Consider the following 24,338-nt stretch of genomic DNA (forward strand, 5'->3'; position numbering starts at 1 on the left):
ACGAAAAATCGGGATCTTTCGAGAAGGGCTCCGCTATAAATTGACGCGCTCGCGGAACACGGCGCTTCTTGGCTTAAAGGTACTCGACGCACTCACTTATTTTTCGATCACGAGAAAAAACGTTCTTCCGTTGCTCGCGGATTGAATCAGTCGTCTCCGTTGCTCGCGGATTCTGAAATCGCTTTCGCGTAATTAATTTAAGACTGTGTATTATAATTAGTGTTATAATTGTTATAATAAACTGACTATTATTGTTAAAAGACTTAGATTTATCGTCGAATTAATTTCTCTTCGTTTTCTCTCCTCGCGGATTTTTATCCTTCGGTTTCGCGCTTGCCTCCCGCGTCAATCTCGCATAAACTCTATCAATACCAGTTGAGATATCCTAAAGCACATATGTAATTTAAGGACATTTGGACATATACAAGATGTTGACGCTTTAATAATTTAGTAACATTGTGAAAGCTCTCAAGAATGCTGTTATTATTGAGCACTTTTTATTAAACATTTATTATAACAATATACAAATAAACAAAATTGCACATAATTGCAATGTTGTGCAAAATGTCGAAAGTTCTCCGAAAATGACAATTTTCATGCATGCAAAATAATTGGTTTTTATAACGCGAAATTCATATAGAGATAGCTTCATTTATTCATGTAATAGTATTTTTAATTTATATTTCACAAGAGTGTCATCAAAAAATATATCATTTTATCACATAAAATGTCCGACTTTTTCCTCAAGAATCTCCAGATCTGTCTTTTAACGTATAATAAAGAAGAAAGTACTTTATTTTTCATGAATTTTTATCATATTTTTACGTATTTATCTGTAATACGTAATCTGTATTACGTATTCTGTAATCTCTTCGCACTTCATCAATAGAAATATAAATTAAAGTCTTTCTCTCTCTATTGTCTAAATGTTTGTAAAACATTTTTTTTTACTTTTTGTGTTAATGTCCCTAAATTATACGAATTCCCATTCATGTGCGTGCGTGCATATGTGCAATTACATATCGTAGCGGTCACGAATGCCTCGCCGATTTACTTGACGAAACCAACCACCGATGCGGCGCTGCTCGCTTTTCTCTCGATATCAAAATTCCATGCTTGGCACGCGCTGGAACTCTTTATGGCCTCCGCTATGTCGGCTGTGTGGTATGATACGGTGTCACGAGAGCGACGACCACACCCCGCCGATTCAGCTCAATACAATCTCGCAGAAGGGCAGTTAAGTAAAAGACAAGGAATGAAAGAGAGGAGCGGGGATGCGGGAGAATACGGAGATAGAAAAATAATGCAAATAAAATGGGATGATAGATAAATTCTCTCGGAGGTTTTAACGATGATAAAGAGGATATTACGTAATGCCTCGGAAACATTTAAAACGAAGGAAACAAGGGAAAGTCTATCTAAACGCAAATTAATTGTTAATTTTTAGCAGTTAATTTTTAGAAGTATTTATAATTTTTTAATTGCCATTAATAAAAAGATAAATACTCAGATATTTTCCACAATTATAATTAAATAAATAATAAATATTTATAATTTTAATTACATATTAATATTTAATTATTGCTCAAATAATTTATTTACAATACTTTTGCAAGATGTAATGTTAATGAACCTTGACATTTTTGTACCGATTATCTTGTGAAAAATATCCTGAGTATTCATCTTTTTATTAATCTTTTTATTAAAAAATTATAAATATTTCTAAAAACTTTCTTATATATATATATATATATATATATATATATATATATATATATTTAGAGACTTTTTCTTTGAGGTTTTAAAATATAAATATTTGACATACACACAAATATTATATATTTTGGATATTGATATTAAAAGTGTATTTCTATGCTTATTGTTTCAAGAACCATCGCCGTTGTACGACAACAACCATTATCACGAGGAGTGCCTAAAATGTAACAGCTGCGGCCTGAATCTGACGGGACCCAATCAAAAGCGGGCAAGACGGTGAGTATGTTAAGAATCCTGAAGAATTTCTTTATCTTTCATTGCCATATCTTATTGCATTTCCATTTCTCACCGAGACCTTCAACATAACTGTATAATAGTTTGGTTCGTTAAAGCAACTGCAATCCGAAAATATAAATACTAATTTCTTTCAAAAATTTTAAAATAAATCTTTTCTTTGCATGTACCGAAAATTTTGAAAATATTTTCAAACATTGTATAAAATCTCATCATACTTGATTTGTGATATACTTAGAAAAATAATGCCTGTTCTGAAAATTTCCAGAAAAATGCTGAGTCACAAATTCGCGTCTTCTATTTAAGTTATCATTTATTATTAGTTGATTTATTATTATTTTTTACCTTCGATCTTGCTTCACATAATGAAATCTATATTTAATATTATTATAGAAAAGAAACATCTGATAAAAAATGGACGTACAGAGAATATCTTTTATATCTTAAATTATTATTTATAAAAAAAAAACAATTACACAATAAAGTAATTTTATTAAAATTTGTGAACATGCAAGACATTTTAATAAACTGTTAATTATTACGAGTGCTATAATTTTTATTCATTCTTTGTGAATAATTGTACATCATTAGATTCTGTCTGCTATTTGCTTTATGCCATTCCGCTCGACTCTTTACAGCTCCTTCTATATTTAAAAAATTGAGCCAACGTATATGAAACGAGATCCATGACACGGGCGGCCCCATGACGCTAAATTCTCAGGATATTTCAGTCTCGGAGGTTGGATGCCGACTGCTCAAGATATGCGCGATGAAATAGATGCGAGCGAAATACTGCTCTCTCGATCTACATATCTGTAGCCTCAGAGACGCTCAAGATAAAATAGAATGATAAAAATAATAAAAAAAAATTACTTGTATAATTTAATTTTTGAATTAGAGAAGTACTATTTTAAAATACGATTTTTTATCTCTAATAATTTATTAATCTCGTCATATATATATATATAGTGTATTTCTCACTTTCTTCTTTTCTTTCTTAAAAATATTTAAATTAGTTTTACACTATACCAATTCGCAATAATCCGTAAATAAAATAAAAAAATGTCGAAATATTTATAAATCTTTTATATAACACGATAAACTTACAATCAGCCGAGCAATTGTTGTGCAACTGTACTTTTTTAAAACGCATTGCCATACACAGACAGAGATTCCGTTCACGATTTAATACTTTGTTCTCCGAAGTGAGAAAGGCGTCAATGGATCGTGCGACAGGGAAAGGCACTTTTTTCACAGTCTATACATCACATCGCCGTCTGACTTTTACTACTTTTCCCACACGCGACGAGCATAGAAATTACGAGACAAACACGGTGGACGATCGAGAGGCAAAATGACGCGGAATCAAGTGTCCCTCGCCAGCGAAAATCGATCTCGCCCGATTAATCGAAACGCGGGAAAATTCAACGAAACCCCGATCGTTCTGGCGGATTCAATCTGATTTCGCTAAGAGACCTCGCGAAAACGAATGTTCGATCAGGCGTCTCCGCGCACGAATATCGCGCCTTCGCACGCTCGCGTGCCCACAAATTTAAAGGCCCGATTTTATTACAGTCGATGTAGTTCGACTATCTATCGTTTCCCATTCGACAACGTTTCGTTTTCATTTACACCCGTCACATACATCGGGGATCATCGCGGGGCTCAGTCGATCGGAAAGCCATCCCCATCATGCAGGTTGATCGTGAGTCACGTGCGACAAGTTGAATCGGTGACTTTAACGTGGTTCTCCCCTTCCCTGGATAAAAAGATGAACGATATCGGGTCGAAGATTCAGGAAACCCATTTACGATTCAACGTTATCGTCGAGCTGTCGTTAAAAACGCAGCATCATAGCGCGTTATAACATCATTCTTCGACAAGCTTTCTTCGGCGAAAATGTGCGCGCATGCGAAAGAGAGATTATTGAAAAATATTTATTATTCCGACGTGAACGGCAGGCCGTGGAAATAACGTGCAGAATCCTGTCAGATGCAAATTGAATTGGAATGGACATTTTAATGTACCGTTATGCGCGATTATCGGCCGTTTTACAACACTTACGTAAATCGCCACGCACGTCACGGTATTGTGCGAAACATCGGGGCTGTCGTTTTTAGCTGGAGAAAATATAAATAGAAATAAATAGAATATAAATCTTAGGAAATAACATTTTTATATGATTTGTGTCCACGGTGTTCGATTATTACGATATTGACTATTAAATATATTGTGCGAAACATCGTTGCATCAATGAAAAATATTGAACAAGTGAGAAATTTAATTTCCGTATTTATGAATTGAAATTTTTTTGAGAGATTAAATTAATATTTCCATTCCTTTATTTCATACAAAGTATTAAGAAAATAATCCAAAAGACAGATATAATAAAGAAAATTTAAAGTTGAATAAATTGCAAAGTGATCAAGAATGCAATTATGCACGGATTATCAGTGTATTCAAAAATATGAATTAACATATTTCTGGCAAACTCATAATTTTAATTGATACTGCATAAATTCGCACGATAAGAGCGAATGATAGAGGAGATAAGGGAGTCGGCGTATTCCAATAACGGCCACCATTGAGATGGGTTCGCGTCTCTTATCAAGCGGAACTCCTATAAAACTTCATTTCCCTTGATTGTTTTCGCTTGTGATAAAACTCGCTTAAATTTACAAGTATTATCACGCCAAAATGAAATGTGTCAGAAATGGAAAAAAATTTTATTCTCCGATGCAATCTTATTAATTCGCTTAATTAATTTTCGATCCATTGCAAATACTAATTTAATTGCTAATAACTTTTATTATGAAAGCTAGTCAAGGACTTGAGAGAATTTAATATTCTCTATCGTGTAATATAAAAATATATTTAGAGAAACAATCGCATTAATCGAGGAAAATATCGCGATCATATTCACTTGTCAAATATTAAATCCATTTATGTATATTGTATTTACATATCAGTTTATTCTTATGGAATATGTCGAAAGTATCATTGCCACTCGCGTCGCTGATATTCAATCTATCGCTATAAATATATATAGCCCCATAAACATTTTTTATGATCTCTCTTGGCGGCGAGGAACAGCCGTCTGAAGCACCACTCGTTTCGACGAACGATTTTAAGGGTTGTTTTCTGCGGTTCAGGTTCAAGAACCAGATACTTTGCGATCTGCACTTTGCCGACGTGGCGCTGATGGAGTGCTCGGACTTCATGCAGCAGTTGCGCAGCTTCAAACCACAAAGTTTAGGCTGCGCAGTTGCGAGAAGAAAGTCCTCGACCACCCTGATCTTCCCGTTGCCACCTCAGGCGTGCTCCGGTAAGTACTTTTATTCTCGTCGTCGTCAAAATCGCTCGTTCATTTCGCCTCCTTCTCCAACTATCGCGCCATGTTTTCGCGAACCGAGACCGATGCAGCGGACGTCGTCGACTTTTGCAGGGGTGCATATGCATGAGACGAAGCTACAGGTGGTTTCGCCCGCCTTGGATTACGCGCGATTATACGTGCAAAGTTATCTCGTCGCCGGATTCGCATAGCGAACGTAGGTTTTACGAGCGAGAGTTTTACGAGCCTGTTTGTGACGAAAAAAACGCGATAAAAAGAGAAAAATGATAATTGACACGCTTTCTCAAAGTCGTCTTCAGCTCGTCGAGATAAATTCTTACGCGAATGGCAGGTGAAAAAGTAAGAGTAAATTATATCGCGCGATCGTTGAAATAATTTTCATGTAAATTTCTATCGTCGAAGTTACATCGTTTATCTTTTAACTTTGAAAAAATGATCCTCCCTTCCCGGGAGCTAAAAATCTCTCCATTTCTTCAAGAGAGATTAAGCGAACTTTAACCATCCGTGTCAAAATTCGAATTCCCGGTGAGATATAAACGGCCATTATGCGCGGATAAAGGGTCTTGGTAATTAGGTCGATTCGCAGCGTCGGGGGAGAAGAAGAGGAAGGCACCGCGGGCGGCTCACTCTAAGTTCGAATACCAAGCCCTGTTTGCAAACAGCTTGGTGTTCTACCTTACAGTGAATCGACTGCGGTATCATCGACAGCCGGGAAAAGAAGCAGCAGGCAGGAAGGAAGACGAAGATTGATAAAGCGAAATGGCAGCGGGGATGGAAAAGAAGAAACATATTACCGGCGATACGTGCTTAAGTGGATGTGAGTCCGAGTTGTGGGGAAAAATCACTTGGAAATTCTCTGCCTCTGGGCTTTATCTAACCCGACGGTCGATTCACCCTCGGATCGGATTCCTCTCTTAATGATTTTCAGCCAAGTGCTGGTCTTCGGATATTATTTGCTCCAACTTCCTTGAGCTCTCCGTCTCCCATCTATCCATCTATCTATCTACTCCATCTATCGATTCCATCTACCTGTTTATCTATTATCTATCTCGCTTTGTTCCTCCAATTTCTAAACAAATCCCCCTTCGCTTCGGGGATAATTCGACCGGTTCTTTTGGCATATCCGGAGAACAAAGACACTATCGAACGCTATCGCCCTCCAATTTGCTCCGACAGGAAGAGCGCTAGTCGAGCGGCTTTAATTAACGTTAATCTCGCTTTGAGTGAAATTGCCCGATCAACGTCCGCGCGCTTCATGATGAAAACGTTGAGCATTATTGCATTTACGTACAACGTACCACGACAATTTAATAACTTTTACACTGTGATATTACTACTCCGTGATTACACTCTTTAGATTTCTCGTTTAATATCCCATATCTTTAATCTTTCAAAGGGACGCGATCAAAAGTACTCATTGAACTTGCAAAAGCCAAAAGCGACTTATCATGTTGGTATTTCAAGTATTCTTCTCGAAGCGTTAGCCGAATTAATTCTAAAGGCTTCTATTGGTTCATCTCTACTCGTTACAGAAATCTGTGAAAAATAGGCAAATTAAAAATAGATGCGAGTTGAGGATAAATTTTCCTATAGATGAATTCTGTCAAGAGTTTCCGCACAACCTGATACCAACGCCTGGCTACTGGATCGAATGTTCGCGGCAGCAGATCACATCGGACACGATCTGGGACGAAAGCGAGAGCGATCGCGAGGCTACCGATCCTGAGCAGACGGAAGAACAGACGGTGGAGGAGCGTTCGTCGATGCTGAAGCGACAAGACAACAGTTTTTGCTTGTTCGAGGAGAACGAGGTTGATACGGACGATGTGCCGCGAAAGAAAACCACCATCGAGGAACAATGGGAGAAAAATCAGGGCTTCGAACTTACCTCGGTTGAACAGGAGACCTACGAGAAATACTTCTATGGCTCGGAACATTGGAATTATTTCACAAATGATGAGGATCTGGGACCGGTGATACTCAGTATCAAGCAGGAAACCCTCAACAACCGGGATCAGTTCCGAATCTTGGTCAGAGCTATCAGTTACACGGTTCACGGCCTTATCCCCGCCAGCTGCGTCTTTGCTGATCGGTAATTTTTGATTCATTTTTAGTTTACGCATACATATTACAATTACGCACGATTATCTCTGAATAGAATTTAATTACTTGCGACGCGCATAAGGTAAACATTTTTATCAAATTTAAATATAATTCTCGGATTGACGTAACTATTAATGAAATAATAAAATATATTATCGATTGTTCCATACCAGAAATTTATTCTGACAATTGAAGATATTCAACGAGTCCAATTATTATAATCAAACGCGTGTTACAAAATTAATTTTTCTTGCGAGAATATGCGAAACATGGCAGTTGTTTTATAGGTACAATCGAGAAGAAGTAGTACGTAGTCTTGGCAAGGAGGTGAACATCAATCCGCCACTGACCTTGGGACAATTGCCGGATACGCCTGAAGAACTTCTCAAGCTCGATCAAGTTTTTATCAAGTCCGAGTTAAAAGTGGGAGTGATATATGTTCAGGAAGGTCAGTACAGTGAGGAGGAGATACTCGATAACAACGACAACTCGCTGCTTTTCGAGGAATTTCTGCAGATTCTCGGGGACAAAATCAGGTTAAAGGGTTTCGACAAGTACAAAGGCGGTCTCGATACCGTACACGATTTGACGGGCCTATATTCTGTCTACACCAATTGGAGGGGTATCGAGATAATGTTCCACGTGTCCACCTTATTGCCTTACGAGAAACACGATCCTCAAAAAGTGAGTTGTTAATATTTTTTTGCCGCCAATTATTATTTTTATTAAAATTTTTTATCCAACAATTTTAAAACAATTTACGCGACAAAATGTCTCACAGAAATTTAATCACAAATCTTTGCTTTTTGCACGCGCAGCTCCAAAGAAAAAGACACATTGGCAACGATATAGTGTGCGTCGTATTTTTGGAAGCCGACAACACGAATTTCAGTCCAGCTTGCATCAAGTCGCACTTTTTGCACACATTTATCTTGGTGCGAGTGAGTCCACGGATAAAGCGGAAAATCACGAGATACGAAGTATCCGTGGTTACAAGGGACGAAGTTGGGGCCTACAAACCGTATCTATGGGAGCAAAGCGTCTTCGAAAAAGGTGCCAAAAATTATACTTTTACTAAGCTAAATAAGCATGAAATGAGCATGAAATTAAAAAAAAGTTAATTTTATTCTCGCACACGAAACTTAATATATAAAATTTGTAAAAGATTATTGCAAAGTTCTCTTTATATATATAAATTAGCAAGTATTATTTTATTTAACAATTTAATCATCAACATTATAAATATCAAATGATAATTTAATTACATAATTTGCTTAATATGATATAATTTTCATTATAAATCCATATGGTTTATGCGACGAAGCACAGTAAATTTGATATTAATTTAATATTGTGAATTTCTCTCTACAGACATATTCTCTTATAATTATATTAAGTTTTTAATTGTCAGACATGTGGAAAATAATATAGCAATATGTGTGTGCAAGAATGATAAAATTCTGTTGACTGGCTACTTTAGAATTATGTTAGCTTAGAAAATTTCTGTCGTGTTGAGCTTATCTATCGAATATTCTGGGCGCAACAGGTCCGATGTTCCGAGAGTGGATGTTGACGAAAATCGTGAATGGTGAAAGAGCGAGTTATTCCGCACCGAAATTCGCGAGAATGCAGGAGCGAACGAGAAGCCAAATGTTGGAGGATATCGTAGCGAATCTCGCTAATCATGCGGAAACCGGGCAAATTCCGAAACCGTATAGGTGAGATAACGCAATCATAATAAAGTACACTAAAATTCATGTATATTCATGTAAACAAAGTATAATAATGATATGAAAATATATGGCATAATTATTCTATACTTAAAATTAATATTTATATCTTTTAATTAATATTTATATCTTTAAAAAATTAATATTTATATCTAATTATTTTATATCTTTACGGCATATATTATATTTTCGTATAATTTATATATTTTTATATATTTATATGACGCGTATCAATTATCTTTAATATTGAAATTAAATTTAATAAATAATTCTTTTAATAATTTTATTCTTATGTGTAAATTCGTTAATTGCATTGTAAATTATAAAGCTTCTCGATTACTTATTACGCGCTTGATTAAAGGGACTAAATTTACGATTATTAATTTTTAGACGAGGTTCTTGGCGACCGATTGGACACATGAGACCATCGTCGCCATTATTGGATTCAGTGCGAGATCAGTTTGAGGATTATGATCAGCTCGCAAAGGACTTTACCAGGGTGTTTCTTAATAATTCAGCGAACGTGACGCTAAATGCTAGTCTATTTGACGTATCTTTCCTTGTGCCAGGACAACAAAAACAAAAAGTCAGATTCATTGGCGTTAGGGCGATTCTAGCAGTAAGAAGCAGGTAACGAAATGTAGGGAAATGTAATTAATATGTAAAATGTGTAATTAATATTATATAAATTTAAACGGTTGTGCTCTCTTTCGCGATTATTTATACTTAGTGCAAGAAATTTTTTCAATAATTTATTAATTTCAAAATAAAATAAATATTTTATAATTAGTTAAGCATTTTATAGATGAATAAATTAGTAAAACAGAAATTCATAAATGCATAAACCCGTATTAAAACCTACTGATTAATAATATAAAAGATTTCTTTGCTAAACAAAAGAATGTTAATTAAAAAATTAATTGAATATAGGAAATTTATTCAGTTTGAACGCTAATGTTGAACATTGATGCGTGGAATTTATCCATAAATATTTATTTTTGTGCAGAGTATTCCAAGAAATGTTATACGGAATTCAAGCAGGCTTCGGAAGCCCACAAGTCCCGGTTGCGGAGTTGCTGGCGAGGCCGGCGCCGACATTGCTCAGCCCCCAAAAACCGAAAAGTTCGAACTTTCTTCAAGTTCCCGATATGGAGAGTCCAAGGTACGTTTTAACAATCAAGATTGCTATTGTTATTTCGAGATATTTATTTGTTAGTCTCATGAATCCAGTTTGATATCGAGTCCGCTTAAGGCGGAATACGTCATTACGAAAAGCGGTAAGATTCGCAATTAAATTTATTAAACAAATTAAAAATAATGCAATAAACCAATCCGCAAAATACGTGATTGCAAAACTGAAATTGGCGACTTGAGAGCATTCGCTCAGGACATTGAGTACGGGAGTACCTGGTTCATGCGACATCTTATGCGAGATATTAATTGGATATCTCTAATGAGAATAAAATTGGGAATCCCGTTTGACGGGTGAGATCAATGCCTGCGATTTTCGGTGTCTCGAATGTTTCTTTTATATTTATATATTATCGAATCGTAAATAAGTGTATCTTTTCACGGCACATCCATGTCTCCTATCCTCCACGGCACCGCATGATTATCTCGTGTATAACTATTTTTTTGTTTATATATATCTACCTTATTTACCGTATATATAATGCAAGAGTATTATAAATTTAATGGGACCATGTATCGTATATTGAATTCTATGTGGCATGCTCTTCTCTGAGAAGCACCTGTCGAAGTACTCTGTCGAATGATGTAACTCGTGGCAAACTTGCCTTGCTTCGATCGTTAAAAAAGAGCGGCAATTACGTTACAAATAATGAAATTCTACGAATAAAGTTTACCGTTTTGCTCGCTGATATTATTCTGAGACGTGCTATTTTTTATATGAAATCTATCATTTATAATATATTCTTTTACACAGTTTTGTTTCCATCCGTATTAATAATATTGAAACCAAATATGCTTCCTTCCGTTTATTTTAATTGTGATATTATTGTCAATAATTTTATTATCGCAGTTTTTGTTTATATTCTATATTCTAAATTTCATGTAATAATTATATCAATATTATATTAATAATTTGACAAGAAGCTCGTATCGCTGTTATGACTTCGATAATGCGCACAAATTGTTTCGATTCTTCGCACGTTGACAGATATAAATTGTTAATTCTGAGAGTAAGCTTTCGTCGTTGTGTCGTTTTTGTTTCGTAAAATTTGATATTCGATATATATATTTCTTCCTTTCAATTATGTAACCAGTCCCCCTCCCATTCATTCTGAATTCATTCCGGTTTCTGTGCAAAATGTCCATAAATTCCATCTCCATACCTTGAGGTGCCGCTCCGCGGTTTCTGTGAGATACTGGTTCTGATGTGTTTAGGCCCAAAAGTGTCCCTTCGTCACCGATGGTAAAACGGGCCTTCTCAAGATTGGGCACAATAACGGCCGGATGGGGGAGGAGTATTAGAAAACACGGTAGCAACACTCTGCAGAGCGAGGATCGAAAGCGATGGGCCAGTTCGCAAGATTGCAGTAGTACGTGTCACAGTTTTTAAGAGAAAATCGACAGTTTGTCTTATATATTATGTAGGTTTTAATCTTACGTTCAAATATCATACATAATTAAAGCGTAAATACAGCCAGTTCATAGGTAGATGTAATGTATACAAAATGGTAATCTCTTTTAATGTTTTCAATAACCGTGTATGAGGAGAAAGAGAGAAAGAAATATTCATGTGTACAATAACTTCATTTCGCGATGAAGTAGATAGACGAATTTTAAAGAAAAAATAAATATTTTACAGATAAAGAAGTGAAAGATAAGGACAAAGCAGCCCAATCATTGGCAGTACCAAGGCTCAGCGTTTGCGCCGACGCGCAAAAAGTAGATAGAGCGAAATTAGCACAGACTGAGGTGAGTGGAATATCAAATGCATATTTCTACTGGAAAAGAAATAAGGGCAGCTTTTCAGAAAGCTCATGTTATTGTAAAACTTCGATTTCCAGAATATATATCACTATCAATATATATCAATTGACAATAAATAGACAACTATAATTTTATATTCTGTAAAATTAAATGTTTCTATTGTCTTTGTTAATTTACGTATACACATTTATTTTTTTTGTCTTTAAGTAGCAATAGTATTTATAATATAATACAATTCTTCAACATCATCAATTGCAACAATAAAATAAATAAATATTGAATTACAACGTGTTGTACATATTTTCTAAAAGATCATAAAAAAATAAGTAGTGAGATACGTAATTTCTAATAGATTTAATTAATAATAAAAATCAGTTTTGTATAATAAATATTATAATTTGATTAAAACATTTTTCGAGCTGAAGCACAATATTATATATCTAAAATATAAAAAAATATATTTTCAGTTTGATATCATCGAATTCGATCCGGAGACTTTTCGAATTCTACTTGATTACTTGCACACCGGATCCTGTCCGTTGACGTGTAGCAATATACCGGGTCTGATATGCGCCGCCGAACACTATGATCTACCAGAATTACTTCAAGCCTGCTTTCATCACGCCAAGCAGTTCCTCAGAATCGAGATCGTTTGCGTGATGTTATGCGCCCTCGAGAATTATTACTGGCGATATACATCCGCCTCAGAATTAGTCAATATGATCCTCGCGTTCGTCGAGACGAGGGCTTATCAGCTCTTCCAGAACCCGGACTTCCTTACCCTAAGCGAGTCGATGGTACAAATGATCATGTGCCGTAGCCTCGAAGTGGTGGAGATTAAAAAGTTCGAGGCAATGTTGAGTTGGGCGAAGCATAGAATCAAAACTAAATCAACCAAGCTCGATGCGAAAGTTGAGTTCAACTGTATCATGGAGAGGCTCAGCAGGGACCTTAAATTATATAGGATAACACCATACGAATTAATCAAGGTACGTATTGAAGAGATATCAAGAAACATGTCAGATAAAAATATAAACAACATTGCAGGATAGAAAAAGAAAAGATATAATCATGTAATCTAAATGATTATATTTACAATTAGATTAATATCATAGTATGTGCAATGAATAAAAGAGCACGAATAAAGTCATTTTTCGTCTTCCAGATCGTTTTGCCGTCGAAAGCCATAAGGAACGAACGTATCCTCGAGACCCTCATGTATCAAGCGAATTCGGGCACATACAGAAACGTCGATCCTTATTTGGAGGCATACCAGAAGAAAGTGCAGAATCAAGAGAGCTTCGATTGTGGACTGTAAACGTCAACGAAAACGTAAAAAAACGCCGTAAGCATAATGTGTACCTGAAAATACGTTTCGATGATTGATCGATAAATTTGTCGAAAAGAAAAGTCTTATTTCGTAATGTTTTGCTGCGCCTATGTCATCGGATATTGTGCGGGAATAATCATGATCTTTCCGTGTAAACGGTGATCTGTAATTAGAGCATCCGACCGCGATCACGAAATTCGATACGTAGGAGTCGATAATTACACTGTAGGGCCTGACAAGCGTTTTGATAGATTGCTCCGAAAGCGTATAAGGTCGCTGCCGAACCCCTCAACGAACAATGAGTTTAGACAGTCTCGGCTCGAAACCGCGTAAACTTAATTGAGACTTGCGATAATTCAATCGTGATGGTATTTCAAGTTTTTTGTTTGCAACATCAAGATATAAATCATCTTAAGGAGATATTAGGCTGATATCGATGAAGATACTTGAAAAGGAAATTTCTAAAAAGTTCCTTTAAAAATTTATCTGAGAAATTTAGAAGTTTCATGCTCGAAAAAGAGACGACTTTTCAGTCATTCGACATGTGTATGTCAATCGGACTTGTGAAATGTTGGCCTATGTTGGTAAAAGTAAAACTGTCCAACGCGATCCTTTTGCATAATTATTTTCGAATATAACGTAAAATTCTATGTATTACAAAATCTTTGTAAAATTCTGAAATAGACACAAAAATTGTTTTATGATTATGCTTCCACGAGATACATTTCGTAATGTCCAGATTAGTTGAATTTTGCTTCCATATTTTGGAGTAAATATGATGAAAGTGTTAACGAAACTCCATTATTCTAACTATAATAATATATTAGAATTATTAGAAATTATACGCATCTCACACACTATTTATTTTTTCTATGATCTTTCAGAGAATATAATTTTAATTCAATATTTGTATAAAATGTTGCGATTCGCAATATCGAAGAATTTCGATAGTATAAAATGCTCTTCCAAAGTCTTGCAGGGCAAGAAATATCTAGTATTGATGAATCGAGCTGAGAAATGAAGTAAAACACACAATTACGATGTGATCGACGTTTCATATTAAAGTTTCTCGAGTAGGCGTCATCAATCTCCTAGAGATATGGAATTTGCTAAATATTAATATAACTCTAGTGCGTGATCGATAGAGGTAAATACGAAGCACATCGATTGCAAGTAACACGCAGGTTCAATGAAATCAGTTAACGGTCAAAAATAATTAATTAAAGAAAATATATATACGTTCCTGCAAATGGACGAAGATAAATCTGAATAGTGATAACAATCATGTGGTATTATTTATTTTTTTTTGTACCACTAAAATAAAATAAAGAAAAAATGAAAGCAGCGAATCATAACGTAATCGTTTCGAGTTTTAAATGCAATGTTGACGGTCAACGGAAAAATTTATTTAGACTGTCATCGATCGAAGATGGATTTTCGATTGAATGCATCCGTGCGCATCGTATCGGCGGCACTTAATAAAATGCCGACACATGACAATCTGTATCATAAAAGAAAGCGCTACTGATATAACACGTAAATAAAAGAGATTTATTATATTATGTAAGCTTAAAGAAATATATAAATATATATATATATATACACATATGTATATATATACATACCTGTCGGTAAGAATAAAACGCTAAACGATGAATAACAACAATAATGATGAAAATAATAACGATAACAATTATATATATATATATATATATATATATATATATATATATATACATATATATAATGAGAAATAATATAATAACGATAAAAAAAAAAAACGATAAGCGAATCGATGTTGAATGTGGGGAAAAACAAAAAAATATATATATATTATATATATATTCGAGATCTGTTCTGTTTTCTATATCGTAGATTTTATATCTTCAAATACTTTAAGGCAGAGATTCTAAAATCCACGGGGGGCAGGCTGAAGAAAGAATTTTTCGCGCGACAGCGCGCGCGGGGGCCTCTTCTTCATTTAGCAAGATATCTTCCTTGTCTGGGAAGACACTCGCCTCGACTGTACCCGCGAAATTTTTTATTACACGATCGTGAACTATCGATCTTCCCGTTTTACGAAGAGACGAGACATATCGATGATTTTTTTCCGCCGGGTTAAACGGAATTCCAAGAGGAGGGTTTTCGCTCTCCCCGAGTTTAATCAATGTGATTTCGAATTTTTGCATATCTCAAACAAGAGATCTCGGCTAGTTCGGTTTGGCTAATGTTTCAGTAACGACTGCATATATCAAAAGATAAGCAAAAAGAGAAAGAATGTGGAAAAAAATCGCGCGATCGAGAACGCGTACTTGTCGCTCTCTTTCTCTCTGGAGGATTTTTTTTCAAAACTTCTTCCCCGAGATTCCAGGGAAGGAAATATTTTTACACGATCTCGATTGGTCGCCCGCAATTATGACGTAATGTTTTCGAGCGCCGATTCCCCGCTGTATATTGTGTTATTATATACGTAACAAAATAATATTACGATGTAACGCGCGTAAAGGTAAAAGGCCGTTAATCCTCAACTACTACGGTAGATTCAAATCTGTTCCCAATACAAATATTCGTATGTCGTATTTCATAGTGTACGAAAAATAATGTTCACATTTATATGCGATTGGATACTTTTGGCTGTTCAAACTTCTGCATTTTAAGAGAAGATTATTTTTAATCCCCGGTACGATTACATTATCGGAAATCATTCGAAAGATTATATTCATAAATACTATTATAATATTTTAATACTGTCTTATAATATTTTAATATTGTTACTCTAGTATTATTTAATTATTAATACATATGCAAAATGTGCTTAATAGCTTATATTTTGTTGTAAGTATAGCACGAAACTGGATAGATATATCAATAACAATCAAAGATTGTACTCCGATTAAGTTATTGGGATCAAAATTGATCTCACCGTAATATAGCGATCTAAAATATAATCATAGCTGAGGATTAAAATCGGTCTCCTCCCGTCAAATGTGGAGATCGCCAAACTGTTAAGTGTCTTATTGTTCAGGCAAGTGGCTGGACGAAAGTAGAATTTCGAAGTATCGCCATTTGACAAAGCCGATTATCATATATAATACAGAGTGCAATTTGCGTTAATATTTTATATTAATCATTATTATTGTAATAGGAATTCTTTGTAATATTTTATAAAATAACAGAATAAGATACACGTCGCGAATATAACATTATATAACAATTATATTATTCTAACTAATTTAATTAGAAGTTATTTTAGAAATTAAAAATGATTAATTATTATAATGTAAATCATAAAAATATGCGATAGATACACATGATCTCCTCGTTTTATACGTATCGAAAGAATAGACTTTCTATCAGTTTATGTCAAGAAATATGTACGATTTTACGATTAAGACAAAATAAACGATAAATAGAATAATAAAAAACGAATTGTGAAATGAGCGAAACTCGATATTTTACTTCGTCAGTATGTAATTATAGATGTTTAGTGTGTGATCGAAGTGTATTCGATCGGTCATTGTATTTACGACGGTTCTCTCCCAGTTTAAATAGAGATGTCGTAAGCTCATTATTCATCGCGCGTTATATTTATCGGAAACACGGCGCAGGTTCATTCAAAGCTTACCGATGAAATTTCCGTAGTTGTATAACGCACAATGTACATTACGTAATTGCGTATAATGTAAACTCGAGGTTTAATCAAATACTAATATCAAATTAACATATATAAATATATAATACAACTCTGCAAACATTTAATTACTAAATGTATAAATTTATGCGTAAAAAATTGTCCATTCACAATATGTAAAATTATCTAAAACAGGATATATTTATGAAATCGAGATATAATTTCGATCGAGAGCTGAGATTTTATAGACATGCAAAAATGATTTTATGCAAAGTATAATTTTATGTATTTGTAGAGAATATTTAAAATATTGAATTTTCTCACTTTCTTTTTCCCTTGTTCACCCCTTCTTCTCTCTCTTTGTCTCTGTTTCTCTCTCTTCGAAATTATATATCGATATCAATAATCTGTTTGAGATATGAAAGAATTAGAACCTGCGCTCGAGTTTAAAAAAAATACCATGAATCAGTACAAACTCTGTCATATATACCTCTTCCTCCTCTCATGCTGCGACACGAATATACTAATGTACAAAACAACACTTTTTTTACTCGATGAGACAGTCCAGGCGTTGCTTGATCAAAACGTAGAACAAAAAAAGGGGGAGATGTGTCGAGACAACCCCCGTTCGTAGGAGAACACCTAAAAAAGAAAATCGAAAAAATGTCATCGAACGCCATTCTGTCCAGCTATTGCCGCCTATTGTTCACAGAATTGTACATGCATTCACGTAAATATATAAAGAAGTTATTTCGCAAGGGGGAGGGGGAATAGAAGGCAAGATGGAAAAAAGATATATATATACGTATACATATATATTATAAAAATGTAAACACACACGCGCAAATATGGTATACATGTGCACATGTAACATTAAACAGAGAGGGTGAAAAATGGAAGAGAGAAAGAGTACTTAATGCGACGAGTTAAAACTGTAACGAGATATTGTGCGCCACGTGAGCGGATTCCGGCGAGTAAGTAGAATAAGAGTAATTTTAGGCGTACATTGAGATAACGGGTTTTGGATCCGGCAAAAGATGAAGAGGAATTGAATTAATGAGAGCAATTTTTGCCACGGATTTAAAAGGAAGAATTTTAGAATTATTTAATACTGTTATGAAAATAATCCATTAGCGAAATGTCATAAAGAATTAAAACTAAAAATGCTTATTAATGTCTTTGAAATTTTAGTTGTATTCTGTTAGGTGTATAATGTTTTATAATGATAAGATAATAGTATCTTTTAATAGCATTCAATTTTAGCCATTCTGTTAATTATGATTTTCATCAAAATTAAAATTTGTAATGGTTTTTATCAATTAATTTATATTCGAAAGACCGTTAATTATTGACATATATATTGTATACATTATAATAATTCTCGTTAGATATGTTAATCAATTGTACAGAGATTCTATTGTTCATTCTTTGAAACTTACGATGATGATATGCAGAGAATATGCTATTGCATTGCCCAAAGCTCGGTGTACGCCTGATTAAGAATAATTTCGATCGAGAGTTGCGTTCCGTGCGATATACGAGGGTTGTGCGTAATCTTAAGCGCTTTTCAAATTCTCTGGTATGCGTCTGGTTATTCGTATGATAGTCTATAAATGCGTTGTTGCGATATCGTGTACGTGTCGTCATTCTTATCTTGTTAAATATTCGCTGTCCTCCTCGACATTATATCGCTGCCATTGAATTTTCATCGTCTCGTTGTTGTTGTTGTTGTCGTTATTGTTAAGAGGGAAAAAGGTATTGTCCACTCATTGCACGCTTGTCGCGAAACAAACGCAGCGGCGAGAAGTCGCGACTATACTTTTTTCTGGATTTGTCAATTTATATTTTGAAAATCATATAATATAGATAAATTATAAATTTTTAATTTCACACTCTCTCCTATATAATATTATGAATTCCAGGGAGTACTCTGATTTTTGAAGAATATTTTTAGCGATGAATGACGAAGAGTAATAGAGGAAAGATCTTATTCTCTTAAATATCTTTGAAAAAAAAAAAAAAAAAACAATCTTGTTTTGTAATATTTAAACATTGTTTCTACAGTGGTTAATATAAGTAAAAATCGTGATTTTCTCGTTTTTTGTTACTTCGTACATTTCTTTTAATACGAAAGTATCAAGTGATTTATATCGGTTTATAAATAGCCCAATGTTATCTAGTTTTGTCGCATTTTTATATTCGATTATTAATGATTTATCTATATGTCTCAGTATGCTTCGCGATAAAACGTCAGTCGCATACATTATTTGATTAATTTGTTATCCTGATGTATCATATTCGCATTGTTGTGTACGTGAATTCAAATTAGTAATAGTGTGTATGATGGGCAGGATATACATATACATATATATATATATATATATATATATATATATATATATATATATATCAATGGATTTACGATATCAAAAAACATTTCCAGTTTCATGCGATCATATCGGTATGAAATCACTGTGACCTGACAATTATGAGAAATGCGTGCACACACGAGTTTCTTCCTTCTCGCTTGTCGTCGTATTCACGTGATGAATCTTTTAGGAACTCGCCGTGTCACGCTTGCGTGGTAACGAATACAAAAAGACAGATAAAATTATGAACAAAGATTTATTGTATATGAAGCTACTGTGATGTTACTGTTGAATATAAAAAAAATATATCTATATATCTATATACATACATATATACATACACACATAAAAGAGATGCTGTATTTAAAAAGTCGTGTCTAAAGAATGTTTTCTTTTATCTTCTCGCTCACCGAAACAAAGTCTGTCGTGAATCCGTGTGTATGTGAGTGAAAGTGAAATTGTAATTTATATTCATACGAGCAAACTATTTTTTAAAGACGATAACGTGACTGATCTATTATGTAATATAGGCAATAAAAATGTATTGTGCTAGAAATTCCTTATACGTAAATCCTATCAAATTAGTACATAATGAAAAAAATGCAAGTACCGTATAAAATAAGAATCTTTCTTCTTTTCTTTTTATTTGATTATATTTTGCAGAAAAAGCAAAATACAAATTTCTCTATCTCCTAAAGTTTCCTTATCGTATACCACCATTATGAAAAAATTAACACAAGAGCTTTCTAACTTTTACAAATCTTATTTCTACCGTATATCTATCGTATTTTTATTATTCTTGAATGAAATAATTGGGATTAAATTTTCAAGCAATAATCGTTTAAGGGAAAATGTAATAGTGAAAAAATTGACGCTATTATTCATAAAACTATTGTTTATTATAATATTAATCGCAGAAATTTGTTTTATGACTAATAAAATTAATTAAAAGTTTAAGTAATTTAATAAAAATTTGATTCAATTAACTAGAAAAAGGTAAGAGATAAATTTTATAAATTGCGTAATATAAACTCTTATTTTTCCAATTAATTGAGTTAAATTAATTTGAACTTTTATGAATTCTACACTAAACTTTAATAAATTTTATTAACCTTATTAGTCATGAAGCAAAAATTTTTATGACTAATCGCGTAAATTTTTTTCAATATTACGTTTATCCTACTATTTATTTTAACTATATTTTTGTAAAATTTTTATGTAAACGCGAAATACTCATATTTTTTTAAATATACGATAAAGATTCAGGGATACATTGAAATCATGTAATATTGCATTCGGTATAAGAGGGATACATTGAAATCATGTAATATTGCATTCGGTATAAGATATTCTAATTAAAATAAAAAAAAAGAATTGTTAAATTGAAAAGCTGAAATTTATTTTATATTGGTAACTATATATACTCATATTCTTGTTTCTATTACAAAACAAAAATATGAGCAGAGATCATCTATATCAAAGGGCGCTTCTCTATAAATTTATAACATATAAGCATTAATTATAAGCTATAAAAATTCAATATTTGGATTATGAAAAAGCCCCCAAATGAAAAATATATCCCGGACGGATTCAGTAATATACTAGTAATTTAGTAAATTATTTACATCCTTGATTTTATATATAATACAATCAATAATAATGGTGATAGCTAAAATCGTTCGCGAAATAAGATTGCTTGCATATCGTATATACGCAAATACACAATATTTTTGACGAGTACTCGTTTTTACAGTACTTTATTAGTATTCATTATTATCTAAATTATCCCAATTTTATCGCGAGGAAATGTACAATATATAAATAACAATGTGAAAAGATGTGTACATATTTACATACACACAATAGGTACGATGCGTCTACATTTTGTTCTCGTATATTAAAAATTGAATTATAAACAGCAGTCTGAGTATTGAGCTTATATAAATATTTCTCTATAAAATTTGAATGCGCTTGAGCTATTGAGAAATTGTAAGTATATTATAAAATCACATTTATTTATACACAAGAATGATAGATTTTTTACACCAGTCGACTATTGTAGTAACGACAGTCGTTTTTGTGTATCTTTGAAAAATTCTAACGATAGTATTAAAACATTACCTTTGGCTCTAAGATATATATCATTACAGCAAATATTTTTCCCCCTGCTCGCGTTATATGATCTTAGCTTTCTACAACGAGATTTTCGTACGTCGGCAAATCTCTACACAGTATCGCGATAAGCGTGCATATGCCAAATACAGTCTTATTAAAACGCTAGACCACTGAGAGGTCACAGATTAGTATATATATGTATATACAACTTTTGCATCCACCAACCATAATTATTTTCCTGAATGCCCCTGAAAAATAATTTCAAAACAAATCGGCATCATCTTATTGTCAATTCAGGGTTTTATTCACCATTTAACCCTAACATTCTTTTCGGTGTCCAATGTAGACATTTAGGATCTATTCTAATCTGTCTTTTTTCCATCGCAGTTGAATGTTGTTCAATAATTTCCCTGCAAATAAACATATACCTCAGGATGAAGATCTCATCAAATTAGGTAAATTGTAGCTAATCTCCTTTCATCTTGGTAATAATTTACCTATTTAATGTGACAATATATTGTCCCTTGTAGTAATTAATGAGATTCAGATTTTGCAAAGTCGATATCACGTCCTCCTTTTTAATCGACGTAATCTCGGAGATTTCGTTTATTGTTATTTGTGGTTTCTCATTCTCTACCACAGGCTTTAGAGTTAACAGAATATCGAGTATTGTGTGCGCCCAATAGCTTCGGTATGAAAGCAAACCCAAGTCGGATAGTGGTTTTTCAGGAGAGCCAGTTTTTCCTTCGAATTTCGATAGTTCATATGAAAATTCTATCAAGAGCTTGCCATACCCTCTTCTCTGATATGGTGGCAGTGTTAGAATGCATGCTACATTGTAATCTTCCGTCGACCACTTCTCCTTGGAGAAATAGCCAACTATATGAAATCCTCTGCTGTCAAATTCTGTCATTACATAAAACAAAAAGGGATCTGTATCATAGTAGAGAGTTTTGTGATCCAGGAACAGCTTCGCTAACAGACAAAGATTTTGTGCGTAGTTCTTATTCTTGCGACCGTCAATTTCAAAAAATGATATAGATCCTTTCCTGTATATCTCATTTCCAGGTGGATGATGTAAATTACATTTGACTAAATGTCTCTCCAAACACTTTCGATTCTTCCTGTATTTCAGGCAGAATTCGCAGATATATATACAATTTAAATTTACCATCTCCTGTGGATATGGGCTAAAATACCAAGGTTTTATTCTATGACGACCTAGTTCAATTAATTCTACATTTTTCATTCTTGTGACTACATCATCATTTTGGTGCGCCACTAGAGAGCCAGTGGATCTGGGACCTGGCGTAGCAGTTTGTGGCTGACCATCCTGAGAATCCTCATTTTCTAGAAATGTCGCTTTTCTCTTTCTAGACATTTTCTTTTGTAGTGCAGCTTGTAGCACAGCATTATCATTGACCGGTTCATTGCTAACACTACTGGGACTAGGAGGTCTACTAACAGCCTGTTTTTTTGGTGTTGCTGCACCAGTTCCCGGTGTTGTTCCTTCGCGGCGAGGATATTGGACTTTTCTAGTGTCCAAAGAATCCTCCATAACCCATTCATCTAATCGTTTGTTGACTAAAATAACACAATTATGACAATGATATCGCTTAGGGTTTTCAGACTCCAATGCTAAGCTATTTACTTACAATCCACATAATGAACATAATAACATTTGACACCTTGTACATCTTTGATACTGATGATTTCCGCAAGTGCTACAGATAAAATAATTCGCTTAAGTTACCTTAATATTAAAATATTATATAAATTTTAAAAATAATATATTATTCATAATATCATTTTATCTATTGCAACATTTATTACAAACAAATTGCATTATCTAAATGCAATGAATTCTTAAACTTAAGTGTTATAGATAAAATAGAATCAATCTTATCAGAAATATATATGTATAAATATCGTTACCACAGAAAGTAATACAAATTAACACAAATAATCAAAACACTTTCAAGACTTTTATATAATATATTAATATTTTGCAATAAAACTTGGTATTTATATATCTTGTCCTACAATTTAATAATAGCTTAGAACCAAACTCGTCAAAGTAGATTACAAAATTCAGTCTTTTAGACGAAATCAAAAAATTCCACCTTCCCATAAAAGTAAAACGTTCTTCGGAGCATTAATGAAATAATATGTATATAATTTACTTACGCCAATCATCTGTGGCACACATTCGAACTGGTAAACGACAGCCTTCAACCAGTGAATTCTAAAAGTAAGGTTAGAATATTATCATACTTATATATTCGTAGTTTGCATGTTTTTTCTGATGATCCAGCAGCGTCTTTATATTCAATTTATCATATCACTTACCACTGAGTCGCATATCGTTTCGTGTTCGTTGTGTTCCTCGATCATTTCAATAAAAATTCAACAAACTAATCGCCAAACGAAATTTTGTTTTCAAGCTTTCACCACAAACAACATACTATGGCTGTGTTCTAAAATTCACTGCCAGTACTGAAAATATATAGTGTACGTCACGTAAACTATAGATTTTCAGTACTGGCAATTCTATCTTTATTCTCATGGAATGTAGAACAAAGATAGAACGATGTTTCAAAGCATTCAGAGCGTCTTCTCGACCGCAGCTAAGGCACTAAATATATGAGTATTCTATACTCCGCCATTTTTAATCCATCTCCCCACCCCATATAATCTCACTAACCTATCTACTATAATCTCAGCTTAGCGACGAGGCGAGTGA

The 24,338-nt window shown here is 33.7% G+C and overlaps 2 protein-coding genes across 7 annotated transcripts in view; one reads left to right on the plus strand and one right to left on the minus strand.

The window, feature by feature from the left end:
* LOC105255900 overlaps positions 1–13,555 on the plus strand; it is a 124,449-nt gene extending 110,894 nt beyond the window's left edge. For 4 of the 6 annotated variants that reach the window (XM_025414747.1, XM_011265446.2, XM_011265445.2 and 1 more), the window contains 12 exons: positions 1,890–1,992; positions 5,163–5,335; positions 6,956–7,454; positions 7,753–8,149; positions 8,284–8,518; positions 9,012–9,183; positions 9,586–9,825; positions 10,202–10,357; positions 11,602–11,756; positions 12,026–12,135; positions 12,618–13,139; positions 13,316–13,555. In XM_025414747.1, coding sequence (XP_025270532.1) covers positions 1,890–1,992; positions 5,163–5,335; positions 6,956–7,454; positions 7,753–8,149; positions 8,284–8,518; positions 9,012–9,183; positions 9,586–9,825; positions 10,202–10,357; positions 11,602–11,756; positions 12,026–12,135; positions 12,618–13,139; positions 13,316–13,468 — 2,915 coding nt within the window. In that variant the 3' untranslated portion in view covers positions 13,469–13,555. The remainder of the gene's footprint in view (positions 1–1,889; positions 1,993–5,162; positions 5,336–6,955; positions 7,455–7,752; positions 8,150–8,283; positions 8,519–9,011; positions 9,184–9,585; positions 9,826–10,201; positions 10,358–11,601; positions 11,757–12,025; positions 12,136–12,617; positions 13,140–13,315) is intronic. The other 2 variants (XM_020028979.2, XM_020028978.2) reach the window with 2 other exon arrangements.
* Positions 13,556–21,041: 7,486 nt separating this feature from the next.
* LOC105255901 (histone acetyltransferase Tip60) lies at positions 21,042–24,060 on the minus strand. Its single transcript, XM_011265448.3, has 5 exons — positions 23,945–24,060; positions 23,783–23,840; positions 23,251–23,319; positions 22,093–23,179; positions 21,042–22,005 (listed from the first exon to the last, which is right to left on the minus strand). The coding sequence occupies exons 1-5, from the start codon at positions 23,987–23,989 to the stop codon at positions 21,897–21,899; spliced, it is 1,368 nt and encodes a 455-aa protein (XP_011263750.2). The 5' UTR covers positions 23,990–24,060; the 3' UTR covers positions 21,042–21,896.
* Positions 24,061–24,338: the final 278 nt, after the last annotated feature.

The sequence above is a fragment of the Camponotus floridanus genome, unplaced genomic scaffold, assembly GCF_003227725.1.
Source record: "Camponotus floridanus strain SB8 unplaced genomic scaffold, Cflo_v7.5 scaffold89, whole genome shotgun sequence".
Taxonomy (NCBI): Eukaryota; Metazoa; Arthropoda; class Insecta; order Hymenoptera; family Formicidae; genus Camponotus; species Camponotus floridanus.